This window comes from Sarcophilus harrisii, chromosome 4 (assembly GCF_902635505.1).
Source record: "Sarcophilus harrisii chromosome 4, mSarHar1.11, whole genome shotgun sequence".
Classification (NCBI taxonomy): domain Eukaryota; kingdom Metazoa; phylum Chordata; class Mammalia; order Dasyuromorphia; family Dasyuridae; genus Sarcophilus; species Sarcophilus harrisii.
In genome coordinates this window covers 309,946,265-309,959,655 of record NC_045429.1, presented here as the reverse complement: position 1 = coordinate 309,959,655, position 13,391 = coordinate 309,946,265, and the positions used below count along the sequence as shown (strand labels likewise).

Here is a 13,391-nt window from a genome sequence, read left to right as displayed (position 1 = left end):
CCTCCAAAAGGGTCATAAAGAGTGGGACCTAACTAGAAAACAGCTAAAAGATATCTTATTCTAGAAATACATTATGAAGGACTTTAAATACCAACCTAAGTAGTTTGTAGTTTTATTCTCAAAGCAAATCTCTCCACCTCTCAGGATCTCTGGAAAATGAGAAGGTTGGATATATTGACCCCCAGAGTCCTTCCCATCTAGCATTTCAGATATTGGGAGCTGCTGTAGATTTGAATAGATAAGGGCTATGGTCACAATAGTGTTTTAGGAAAATCACTTAGGCAATTCTTTGATGGATGAATTGGAAAGAGACTAGAAATAGTAAGACCAAAAACAAAACAACAACAACAACAACAACAACAACAAAAAAAACCCCAAACCAAACCAAAACAACAGCAACATAAAAAATAAAACAAAACAACTAAACAGGGTATTGCAATTGTGCAGGTAAGAGGTGATAAGACCCTGAATTAGAGTGATGACTGTGAGTGAATTGAAGGAGTTGGATGAAAAATAAAATGGAGAGATATTTGGTGGAGAGATAGATTGGAGTTGGGGAGTGGGAATAGAAGATAATGAATTTCATTTTAGATGCATAATGGGTATCTAGATGTAGATGGCCAGCCAGTGATTATGGAATGAAGTTCAGGAGAGATTAATACTGTATGTATATACAAGGTAAACGAAAAGTTTTAAGACATTTAAACTTTACTAGCTTAAGTCTACATTAGGATTTTTGGGATACTCTAGGTAGATTTTGGGGTTACCAAAAGAGAGATAATTGAACTTATAGAGGCTGAGATAATCTCTAAAATCATATGTGTATAGAGAAAAGGGAAACAAAAGGTGGAAAGGGAAACAGGTGAGCCATTCCTAGGATCAAACACAGGAAGAAACAAGGACCGATAAGACTTATGAAGTTGCTGAATGTTTATGCTGGCATGACAACCTTACCATCTTTAGCACTTAAACTCCTAGAGACAATGTCTCAACTTTTCAAGTAGAGCAAGTCCTGCCTATTTCTAGGTCAAAAGATCTCCCTCAGTGACTTGATCCTGGAGAATGAATAGGTATGCACTATCTGACTCTCAATGACCCCAGTTGGGATTTTCATAGCAAAGATATTGGAGGAGTCTGCCATTTCCTTCTCCAACTTATTTAATACATAAGTAAACTGAGACAAACAGGGTTAAAAGAGTTGTTCAGGGTCATATGGCCATTGCTTTCCAGAATGACTGTACCAATTCACAATTCCACCAATCAGTGCAATTAATGTCTTCCTGTAATCCCTCCAACATTTGCTATTTTCCTTTTCTAAAAACAGTTTTGCCAACCTGAGATGGAATCTCAGAGTTGCCTTAATTTGGATTTCTCTAATTATTAGTTATTATTTTCATGTGGCTATTGAGATTTAAAATTTTTGTCTATTATGTCCTTTGACCATTGAGCAATTTATCAACAGCTTTTATTCTTATAAATTTGAATGTCAGCTATACATCTTGGAAATAGGTCTTTTATTAAAGAAACTGGCTGCATAGATTTTCCTTATAGTTAACTGTTTTATTCCCATCTAATCTTCTTGCATTGCATTTGTTTATGTAAAACCTTTTTAAAATTATGTAATTTCTTCAAACCCATTTTCTTATGCTTTTTCTCCATTTGTTTCCCATTCCCTCTTTAAAATTGAGAAGAGGGGTGTGGAATATGAGTGTCAGCACCAAAGCTCTTTGCTTGTTGTAAAGTTTCCACTTCCTTTCCCTATTTTCTTTCTTTTACCTTAATGATAGGCTCTTGCTACTTCCTTCCTTCCTTCCTTCCTTCCTTCCTTCCTTCCTTCCTTCCTTCCTTCCTTCCTTCCTTCCTTCCTTCCTTCCTTTCTTCCTTTCCCTCCCCCTGCCCCATTTCTCTTGAAACCCATTTTCATGATTCCCCTACTGAACTTTAGGTTTGTTTTACTTATGACTAAACTATCCCTATCTCTAATATTTCTCATCCTCTCATTTTTTCTTTCCCCTTTGTCCTATTTTGTTTCCCCATTAAGTGAAATAATTTTATACCAAATTCTTGTGTGTGTGTGTGTGTGTGTGTGTGTGTGTGTTTCTTTTTCTTTGACTAGTTCAGATGAAAGTGAGGTTCAAATGATACTTGCTTTTGTCATCATTTTTATAGACTTTTACTTGCATACTATCCAAGTATATTAGATGACCCATTCTCTCATTCTTAGTATATCCTTTTCCATCTCTTTCCTTTCCTCTTTTAAGATAATAAAAACATAATAATCTTCCCACTCTAGATCAGACCCTTCATTTTATTTTTTGCTGAGGCAATTGGGGTTAAGTGACTTGCCCAGGGTCACACAGCTAGGAAGTGTTAAGTGTCTAAGGTCAAATTTGAACTCAGGTCCTCCTGACTTCAGGGCTGGTGCTCTATCCATTGTGCCAGACCCTTTATTTTATTTGACACTAGGGATCTTAGGGTTCTGAGGGAAGATTTGTATCCTTTCTTTTTGTTCAGTCTTTGTTTTTGAAGAGGACCAATGGCATCACAATTATGGGATAAAATAGGTGAAAGGTGATATCTTGATTTGCCCATGAATTGGCTTTAAGTGAAGCAATGTTGCATAAATTCTTCAGTTTCAACTTCTCTTTCATGGTCATCAAAGTCTAGTGATAACACAAAAACTCAAGATGATTATTAATGGCCCCATGATGTAGTGGATGATCTTGCTGTCTTTGATGCCTGACTAAACTCTTAGTGTTCCATAGCACATGTTTCAGCTGCCTTCATGGCCCTTGGAACAAACTGTTCTCATCCCTTACTCTTCATTAGAATGAAAATATTTTGTCCATATAAAGTAGTTTTTGATTGCTCATTTGCATTTCCACACATGTATGTATATGTGTGTGTGTATATACACACACAGACACACACAGACACTATTGCTGGATTAGTTCCAAGTTCTGGGCACTGAGTCCCCAGAGCCGGCCCCTCTGGGAAACTACAAGCTGTTACATTCCATTCTACAGCGCATGACACATTATAGCTACAATTCTATCTCTTCTTTGAACCCTTAGAGCAATTATCTCCTACTACTTATTTGCCATTTAACTCTTGTTATCTGAGCTGTGACTAAGGGAAGGCATTATAGGCCTCGGAAATAATGTCCAGAATGGAAGGTCTGTTTTTAATATTACTTTTTATACACATGCCACAAAAATATTAGTTGAAGATCTAAGGAGGTGTGTTTAGCCTAAAAAAAGAAAAGATTAAGAATGGATTGATAATTGTTTTAAAATATTTAGAGGGCAATGCTGAGAAAAACTGACTTGTTCTATTTGGTTATAGATACAGAACAAGGAGAAGTGAGTGGAAATTAGAAAGAAGTAGATTTAAGTTCAGTTATAAAGGACATTTCCAAAGGGGAGAAATGTCCAAAAGTAAAACAGAATGTTGGAAAGTGATCAGTTCCTTTCATTGGAGGTCTCCAAATGAATGCTGAATGATTACTGGTTTGGGAATTTGTAAGAGAATTCTTCTTCAATCATTGAGCCACTGAATTTCCTTAACAACTCTGAAATTTCATGACTGATTTAGACAAATTTTCTTCCTCATTGCCAGTAATCCTAATGATGGCATTGGCAATGGATTCTTGTTTGTCATTAGTTTTCTCTAGCTCCTTTTAATTAATCCAGGAGAGAAAGAAGACCTATATTCTTTCAGGATGTGTTTGTCAATCTATACTTTGAATCTGAGGAAATTAATCCAAGTAAAAAATGGAGAAGTCTATTTTCTGCATCTATTTCTATATCATCAAAAAAAAAACTATCAAATTTTCAACAGGAGATTATTTACTATTATTTCCCTGTAGAATCTTTGCACGTAGTTAGTACCCACTATTGTCACACAATTTTATTTGGTGATTTGCAAATGTTGTGGTTCTACCCTGTACCAGGATGTTCTACATTAATTAACATTGGAATGCAAAATTATTTTCTAAATTTAGAATCTGGAATCTTTTATTAAACAAAGGCAGTCTATCAAGATTGTACCTAAATTATCATACATGTAGTATAATAATTAACTGGGATTACTCATTGAAAAATATACACACACTTTAATCACTGTCAAAAGTAGCGATCTTCAAGCCTTTCAATAATGTATTGTCAGTAAAATAAGAAATTTAAAGCATTCATTTTATATGTTTATATTTACTTATTGATGAACTAATGACAGCTCTGTGTTAATAATTATGCATATGACACTATATATACATATATATAGTATACATATATATTTTTTAATATACAGATGAAATAATTGATGTTAGAGTCAATAGACAGCCAGTAGAGTTCATTCAGTGCAGAACTGATCCGGTGACATATTTCTTTGTTGTTGGATTGTGTGAGACTCTTTGAGACCTCATTTGTAGTTTTCTTGGCAAAGATACAGGAGTGGTTTGCCATTTCCTTCTTCAGCTCATTTTACAGATGAAGAAATGGAGGGAAATAGTGTTAATCGACTTGCCCAGTATCACACAGTAAGCAAGTTTCTGAGGCCAGATTTGAATTCTGGAAGATGAATCTTCCTGATTCCAGGTCAGGCATTTTAGCCACTAAAGCACCTATGTACCCCTACAGACATGTTTTAGGAATATCATTTTTTTGCTGTGTGATTGATTGGAGTAGGGAAAGAATTTCAGTAGGGAGACCAATTAAAAGGTTAGTGCAATAATGCCTATTTGAAATGATTCGGGCTTGAATGAAGGAAGTGGCTGTCAGAGTATAGACAAGGGGATGAATAGAAGAGAATGTATAGAGGTAGAATTGAAAGGGTTTGGCAAAATAGGATAGAGTGAGGGAAAGTCAGAAGTCAAGGATGACAGGTTTTAAATTTAACATGAGTTACTGTAAAATTGGAGATATCCTTTAGAGAAATAAGGAAGTTCTTAGAAAGAGTGGGTTTGGGGGAAAGATGAGGGAACATGATCAGTGATGTAAATTAAACGCTATTTATTTCTGTTCATTCTGTGCTACTCATTTTGTCCTTCTGAAAATGAAAAGCAAGATGGGATGACAGCTTTTATTCACCAACCCCAGAGTACTTTCTAGAACATAAAATTCATAAAGGGTGCCTGAGGCAACCTGAAGGTAGACAGGACAAATCCAATAGGGTGAGGAAATTTTGCCTGTGGGTAGTAGTGCTGGTTGCCTAGTCAGGGTTTGGTTATAACTGTCTCCATGGGACTGATGACCATCAGAGGAGACCATCAAGAAGTTGGAACAGAGTAGAAGAGTGTTGGGCAATATGAGTGAAGAAAAGTGTGGAATTGTGTTGGAGACTAACTTTGCAATTAGGTCACAGGGCAAGACCTATCATCTCCTCTTCCAATTAGTTATCCTTTAAAATTATGCCACAGACCTAAGGGTCTGTAGTTTACTGAGAACTCTTACTTTGGAGACTAATTGAGCTAAAGAACCAATGAGATATCTATATCCTTCCTCTTCTTTCCATTTTTTGTATAGTACCCTAATAAATGAGTTGTAGCTGAGAAGTTTAATATTCAATTATTTTAAATGAATACTTTAGCTCTCATATGTATGGTGCATTCTGCAAGAGAACATGAACAAAACTAGAAATTGAAATACCTTGTATGATACTACAGAGAAATACAAACATGAATAATGAACCCTGGTATTGATATGCCAGCTCGACCCATTCTTATATGATAATGAAGGAGGAAGTATTGAAATATTTGCAAGCAGTGTGTATTACTGAGATATTCACATAGAGACAGAAATAGGAGAAAAGGAGAAGGGAATAAGTTTTTTATATAGCACCTACTATGTGCCAGGGAATGTGCTAAGCACTTTATATTTTCTAATTTGATCCTCACAATAACTCAGCAAGTTAGATGTTGACAGAATGAGACAGATGAGCAGGCAAGTACATACACATACACAGAGAAGGATTGAAAGTAGAGTTGCATATCTACTAATCCTGGGAGTATACATTGTCTCAAGAAAGATTGGTATTACTTAGTACGGTGTACTTAGTACGGGGTAGTCAAGTCCAACACACAATTAAGTAAGTAGCTGCGTGATTTTAGACAAGTCCCTCATTCTTTCAAGACCGTAGTTTCCCCATCTCTAACATCGGGGAATTGGAACATAATCTTCAAAGTCCTTCCAAGCCCCAACATAAAAAGCAGAAAACTCTGGAGAAGGAAGAAGGAAAAGCCGAAAGAAATGGAGAAAAGAGGATAAGGATAAGGCAGAGAAAGAAAAAGAGGAGTAAACGAAAAAGACGGATAGATCCGCCCCCCTTCCAGCTCCTTTGCTTCCTCCTCTTCTTCTTTTTCTTCTTCTTCCTCCTCCTTCTACTCCCCCCCCCACTCCCTTCCTCCTCCTCTTGCAAATTCTGTCTGCCCCCACGCCCCCAACCCCACCCCCCTTTCCGGGCTGCGGTGAAAACATGGAGACTCTGAATCCGCCCCATGACTAACTCCTGCACCGCGGAGGAGCTGGGACACACACACACACACACACACACACACACACACACACACACACACTCACTCTCTCTCTCTCTCTCTCACACACACACACACACACTCTCTCTCTCTCTCTCTCTCTCTCTCTCACACTCTGGGCATGCTCAGTCGACGGGGCCGGTTCAGGCTGCTGCCACCACCACCGCCACCAGCAGGAGCAGCAGGAGCAGCAGCAGCAGTAGCAGCAGCTATAGCAGCAGCAGCCCCGCCGCTACCCCGGCCGCCGCTGCTGAGTCGGAAGCCTGTACAGAGCAAACCCGGCTATCAGTTAGAGTGGGGATCGTGAGAGCGCGCGCGCAGAGAGGCTGCTCCGAGTCCGGCACCTGGGGCTCCTCGCAGCCGGAGTAGCAGGAGCAGCAGGAGCGGCGGCACCGGGAACAGCAGCAACAGCAGCAGCAGTCCTAGTCGCGCCGGATCGAACACAGTCAGCTTTTCTACAGCCAGGACCTCCTAGTCCCCCACCTGGCCCCAGGACTCCTGCCCTTCCTTCTTCCCGGGGAGGGGAGGGAAGGTGTCCTGCACCTCTTGTTCCCCTCCAGCTTCCCCAGGGGAGGCAGGTGGTGGCTTGGGGGGGACCATGGCCGACGTTTTCCCGGCCAATGACTCTACCACGTCTCAGGACGTGGCCAACCGTTTTGCCCGCAAAGGGGCGCTAAGGCAGAAGAACGTGCATGAAGTCAAGGACCACAAATTCATCGCCCGCTTCTTCAAGCAGCCCACCTTCTGCAGCCATTGCACTGACTTCATCTGGTAGGCTCACGCCCCAGTTGGGCTGGGGTCGGAAAGAGTGGCGGGCGGGGGAGGGGGGAGGTATGAAGTAAAGGCGGGGCGCGATGGGGGGGGGGAGGGTGGTGGTAGAGAGAGACATTGGCACGGACTCACCAACATACCCCAAGGTACCCGTGGGCAGTTGTACTTTCACACCTATGCACACTCAACGCCCTGGAACTCAGTTGACACGCCCATGCACACGCACTCGCACTCTTGGACTCCTCAGGGAAAGCTGAAAAAACAGTAATGTGTACAGAGAGAGAGAGAGAGAGAGAGAGAGAGAGAGAGAGAAGGAGAGAGAGAGAGAGGCTGATCCGCCCACAGAGCTTAGGTGGCGGAGAAACACCAATGGATACTAAAACTAAAAAATACAAACACACCCACACCTACTCTCATTCACTTTACTGACACCCCCTCCATGCGGTGACAGACCCACTGGAAGGGTCTACACTGACACTGTCTTCTTGGCATTCTCTGAAGCTATGAAATAGAGGCTGGCACTGCCCGGTACTGACATTTACACACACACAAACACACAAATAGATGCTGATAAATTCAAGCTTCTCCTTTACTACACGCGCACATTTGCTCAAGGAGTGGAGCAATAATATGTGGCTATGGGAACCAAGAGAAAAAAAAATTAAGAGCCTAAAGGAGAAGAGTTTTCCCGATCTTGTAGGGAGAACCTCACACAGGAGAAACTGAGGAGTTGCTGCAACTGTGCTGTCACTCATTCCAAGCCTCCTCTTTGCCAGAGGGCGTGTGTTGACTGTGTGTGTGCGCCTTTCCTTTCAGCTTACACTCCACTGAACCTTGTGCCCCCGCCTACTGTAGCTTATAACTGCTGGGCACAGAAAGACTTAGACTTTTTTGAGTAAGCAAGTAGAGAGAAAGAAAGAGCAGCAAACTGTTGCAAGCATGTGGTGGGGGAAGGAGGTGCAATTAAAACAGCAGGCAAAGGGCAGGAGGCATTTAAAATAGATCCTGTCAACACAAGATTAGTATTGAAGGTCTGTAAATGAGAAAGTATTTATCTAAGAAAAATGCTATACAGAATAAAGGCATCTGATAGTTATTTAAAACTAAACAAATAGTCAATTGGACATAAGATTGTTAGGTCGAGGAAAGTAGTTCTTCCTTGCTGGCCCCTTCCAAATTGGTACTTTGTACACCTTTTGCTGCTTCTTCTTCATAAATGTAGATAGTCTGCAATAGTTTACTAAATGTAGTTCCTTAGATCCCAGGCCCTTTTAAAAGGCCTACCTTCAAACTACAACCTAACTCCAGTCAACTGTTTTGTGTAGGCATCTTGTATCCAAGAGGTAAAATTATAGTAGCTCATTGTAAATCTATCATTATTGGATAATTGGCTCAAATTCATGAGTTGGTGCTGTCATCCTTCTAAAAAGAATAGCACTTTTTTATTTTAAAGAAATCTGATCAGAAATTATAAATGAAGTAGTTATACTAATGGGATGAGTAGTTATAGTTGTGAATATATGAAATAATTTAGAGCATCACTGCAAATGAAGACAACAAACACTTTAAGGGGATGCTTTCTATCACCTTTAAATAGGTGTTTTTCACCTACTTCAGGGCTCTTAATGTTTCATTTTTATTAAATTCTTTAAAAATAGAACTCTGGTGCTTAGTTCTTGAGGAAGCTGATAAGTTGAAAGACTGAATTCCAAGATACGTCATTTAGTTTACATGTTTATAGTATCAGAGACCAACGAAACAAAACTCCTCCAGGTTGAGAGGCAAGGTGAGATGGACAATAAATTATCCAGGCAATCAATTCAAGCAATTTCCCTACCCCTAGTGTTACTTCAATTATCTAGATGTTTGTGATAAAACTCTTTAATTTTCTTTTCTTTTTGCATCCATTCATCCTCCCTTCCTCACCTTTCCTTCCTTCCTTCCTTTTTTCCCTCCCCTTCCTCCCCTTCCTTCATTCCTTCTTCTTTCCCTCCCTCCCTCCCTTTTTCTCTCTCTCCCTCCCTTCCTTCCTTCCTTCCTTCCTCCTTCCCTCCCTCCCTTCTCTCCTTCCTTCCTTCCTTCCTTCCCTCCCTCCCTCCCTTCTTTCCTTCCCCCTTTTTCTTCTTTTTGGTTTTATGTCTGGATAATTGCTTCAGTTTCTACCTTCTCTTATACTAGTATAGTCCAGTAATATTTTTTCATTATAATTTAATTTATAATTTCTGCTTTTACCAGAGTTTTTGTTTGTCTTGAAGTAGTGAACTTTAATATTTATATATAGTGTATCATATTAGAAAACATTGTAAACTATTCTGCATTTCCGAACTACTTTTGATTCATTTATTTTGGGAGAGAAATGCTTTGCAACTTAATATCTATTTTTAGTTGCTTTTATCCTGAAACAATTTTACTCTGGATAGATATCTAGTGATTCCTTAAAAAACAAGTTTATATAAGATTAACTGAGTAAATACTAAATGATTACTCATCTCAAATACAAACAACAGATACAATTATTTATTTATAAAGTTGGGCTCTTAAAGTCAAAATTAAATCTTAAGTTTGCTTTCACAAGTTCTAGGCATTGGGAAGTCAGTATATCTTAAATAAACTTTTAGCAGTGTGATAGGTATGGTTAAGCTGTTGTTTATAGAGGGAGAAAAAAGCTATTAACTCTTTACTGATAAAGAATAGAATTACTTTCTGTTCCAGAAGGTATACTTTGGAAACAAACAGTTGTACAGTTTTTAATGTCACAGCTGTAACCTTTTGAAAGCTGAAGATCAACATTAGAAGTATGCAAAGCTGAAAACTGTAACACTGTAAAATGTTTATGTAGTGTAGGCCCAGAGTAGTTTGTGGAAATATTTTTTCAAAATTGAATCTATAGATGTGGCAATCCGAGCATTCAACTCCCTGAAATGTATTTTTGCTTTAAGATCAGAGGACTTTAAATTTGTAAGAATAGTCTGTCCCTTGTTTTCCTTGAATATTATTATCCAACACAAAATTTCCTAAGAGATTTTATTCTTTCTGTTTTTTTTTTTTCAGGGGGTTTGGGAAACAAGGTTTCCAGTGCCAAGGTAAGTGATGTGGTTTTCTTAGCTAGATATGTGTATATTCTGTTGGATTTTGTTTTTAAATCTAGGAGAAATGATGAAACGTAGGCTATGAAATAAGTACATCAGCCAGTCAATGTATATATCATCAACTTTTTCCTTGAAGAAAAATTATATGGCTGTCGAATTGGTATTTGGTTCTTACCAAAAAAATTTACAGAAATCAATAGCTGCTAATTCCATACAGGACAGCATTTCTTCCTCTTTTAAAAAGGAATAAAAAACTTTTTGCATTTTTTTTTATGGAATGTTCTTGTCAGAAACTACTGTCTGTGTGTGGGTGTTTAGGAAAATGGATCCACTTCATATTCATATGGCTTTTCTTTCCTGTACTTCTTTGTTTTTCATCATTATCTGTTTTACCTATGCACTGAGTTGTACTGATTGCAATTCATTTTTGGTGACACAGAGTTCCTGTGTCAAATTTTTAAAAATCCATTTTAAAATTGTATGCACATTTGACAGTGCATTGTTTTTAAATGGATTTTTAAAAAGTTGCCTGTAGGCAACCGATCCCTATCCAGATTCAAGTTTGTTCTTACTAACATAATGCAGCAGCTGGAACTTAAAAAATTATGATGCAGCACTTCTATTTTCCTTAAATACTTATCAAATAATATAATGCCTTTTCATGAAGAAGAAATGCATTCCTTTGGGAATGTGCTTTTGATTAGATAGCATTAAATTCATAAAAATTTTTACTTTTTCCAAGTTTCCATACCCCACAGAGTGTCATTTCTGGTACCTAATAATAATGATAAAAGTAATGAGCCTTTACAAAGAACTTTAAGGTTTGTCAAGCATGATCCAAATATTATCCCATTTGATTGTCAAAAAACCCCTATAAAGCAGGTGCTATTATCTTTTAACAGATAAGGTAATTTAGACTAAGGGGTTTATTTAACTTGTCCAAAGTCACACAGTTAGTAAGTGTCTGAGGAGATATTGCTCTAAGGTCTTCTAGCCTCGAAGCACAATGCCCCACCTGCTATTCAGTTAGTTGCCTTTACCTGATATGAATTATGTATGCTTTAAGGTTTTATTAGCCCACCCTCTGTCTGCTTCCTTTATCAAACATTTCATGGCGTTTTATGAAACAAGAAACCAAATATTCCTATTCAGTATATCAGTTTTTATAAGCTATGTATTAAATGCTTTTGACAATTCAGAAGAGGACAGAGTGTTTTATTAACTTGTTAAATTTAATATACTCTTAAAAAAACAAACAGCATTGTAGAAATTCACAATTTCCTAGATTAATCTTGTTTTTTTGAGAGGTATTTATAGCATAGTGGATAGATAACTGTACTATATATACTTCCTGGGTGACCCTGGACAATTCACTTAACTTTGAAGTGCTTTAGGAAATTCTATAAAACATAAATTTCCAGAGTAACTTCAGAATGGCAATGGTAGAGAGATTTACCTAGATGAATGAAATTATGGAGCTAGAAAAGAAAAATCCCATTTTTTTTTTATTCTTTGATAAATTGATATATTTGCTCAATGATATTAAAATTAATAATACAAAAATTCAAAAATGAAATAGTAAAGATAAAAAATATTTTATCATCTGAAAAGTGTTAATATTATTCTCTTCATTAAGCAAATTATTGAAGGCAGCTATAACAAAACAAATAGTATATTTTCTTTTTTAAAATTTAATTTTTTCATAGTACTATTTTCATTATTAGTTACATTTTTAAAATTCCATGATAAAGTGAGCCCATTTCTTATATTCACTCTATAATACCAGTTTATATTTGAGTATTCCCTTATGTGATTATTCCCTAATATCTTCATTCTCTTACAAGAACATTTTTTTTTTATCCTGATGAATGGGACAGCTAGGTGGTACAGTGGTTAGAGCACCAGCCCTAAAGTCAGAAGGACCTGATTTCAAATCTGGCCTCAGACACTTAACACTTCCTAGCTGTGTGACCCTGGACAAGTTACTTAACCCCAGTTGCCTCAGGGGGAAAAAAAAGTGCTAGCGAATGAATTTTTGGGGGGAATTAACAATTAAGTATACATCTAGGCAATTTTTTTTTAAGAAAGGGGAGAATAACAATTAGGTACTATGCTACTCTCTTGGTGTAGATTAAAGGAAGAAAAGAAGAGACAACCATTTTCTTAAGTCATAGACTCTGACTTTAATATCAGAGTTGTGGCTTTTTTGCATGGAATGATTTGGGAGAATCAAAGTGCTGAACTTAGCCTGTTTTGAATCAGCTGCATCTCATTCAATGAAATGTAATAATAAGTTTCCATGGTATGGACCTGGGATTTAGTTGGATCTCTTGGGCACCTTGTTAAGAGAACAATTAGTGGAGTAGATTATGGACTATTGTAGTCTCTGCTTTTCACGTCTAAACTGAGCATAGCTATCAGAGACTTGCTTTAAAAAAATGCTTTCCTATTTAGAGAAATTCAGTCTGTAGTTTTTGGATCCCTTCTAAGATCCTGAATTCCCTTTATGAGTGTTTAATCTGGGAAATCGAAAAGAACCTCATTAGAATGTTGTTTTATCTATAGGACTGCGTTATAATGCAACTGTAATGCTTGTATTAGGAAATTATTTTGTGTACAAGTGTAGCTTATGGCAAGCTTTATAAATGAAAATCTGGATTGACAAAACAGTTAAATTTGGGAGGAATTACTTGCTTCATACAAATATTCTTTATTTTGATAAGAATTACCACATCAGTTCTTTAAATTAAGAAGTTCTCTCCTGCATTTAAACTAATCTTTGCTTTGAGCATGACTTTTCGGCATGACACCTATAGCATGTAAAGTGAGGCACAATTGTTTTTAATATAGAATTATTAGTCATTTCATCTCCTCACTCTGTGTGGGTCTCTTTCTGTCTCTGTCTCTGTTTCTTTTTCTTACACACACACACACACACACACACACACACAGATACGATTTTAATCATGTTGAGGACTTGTGAATGTAGTATTTTCCTATAG

General features: G+C 37.6%; 1 protein-coding gene across 1 annotated transcript in view; it reads left to right on the top strand.

The window, feature by feature from the left end:
• The first annotated feature begins 7,127 nt into the window (after positions 1-7,127).
• The window catches only part of PRKCA (protein kinase C alpha), a 466,501-nt gene continuing 460,237 nt past the window's right edge, over positions 7,128-13,391 (top strand). The window contains exons 1-2 of the mRNA XM_031965668.1: positions 7,128-7,300; positions 10,352-10,383. Coding sequence (XP_031821528.1) covers positions 7,128-7,300; positions 10,352-10,383 — 205 coding nt within the window. The remainder of the gene's footprint in view (positions 7,301-10,351; positions 10,384-13,391) is intronic.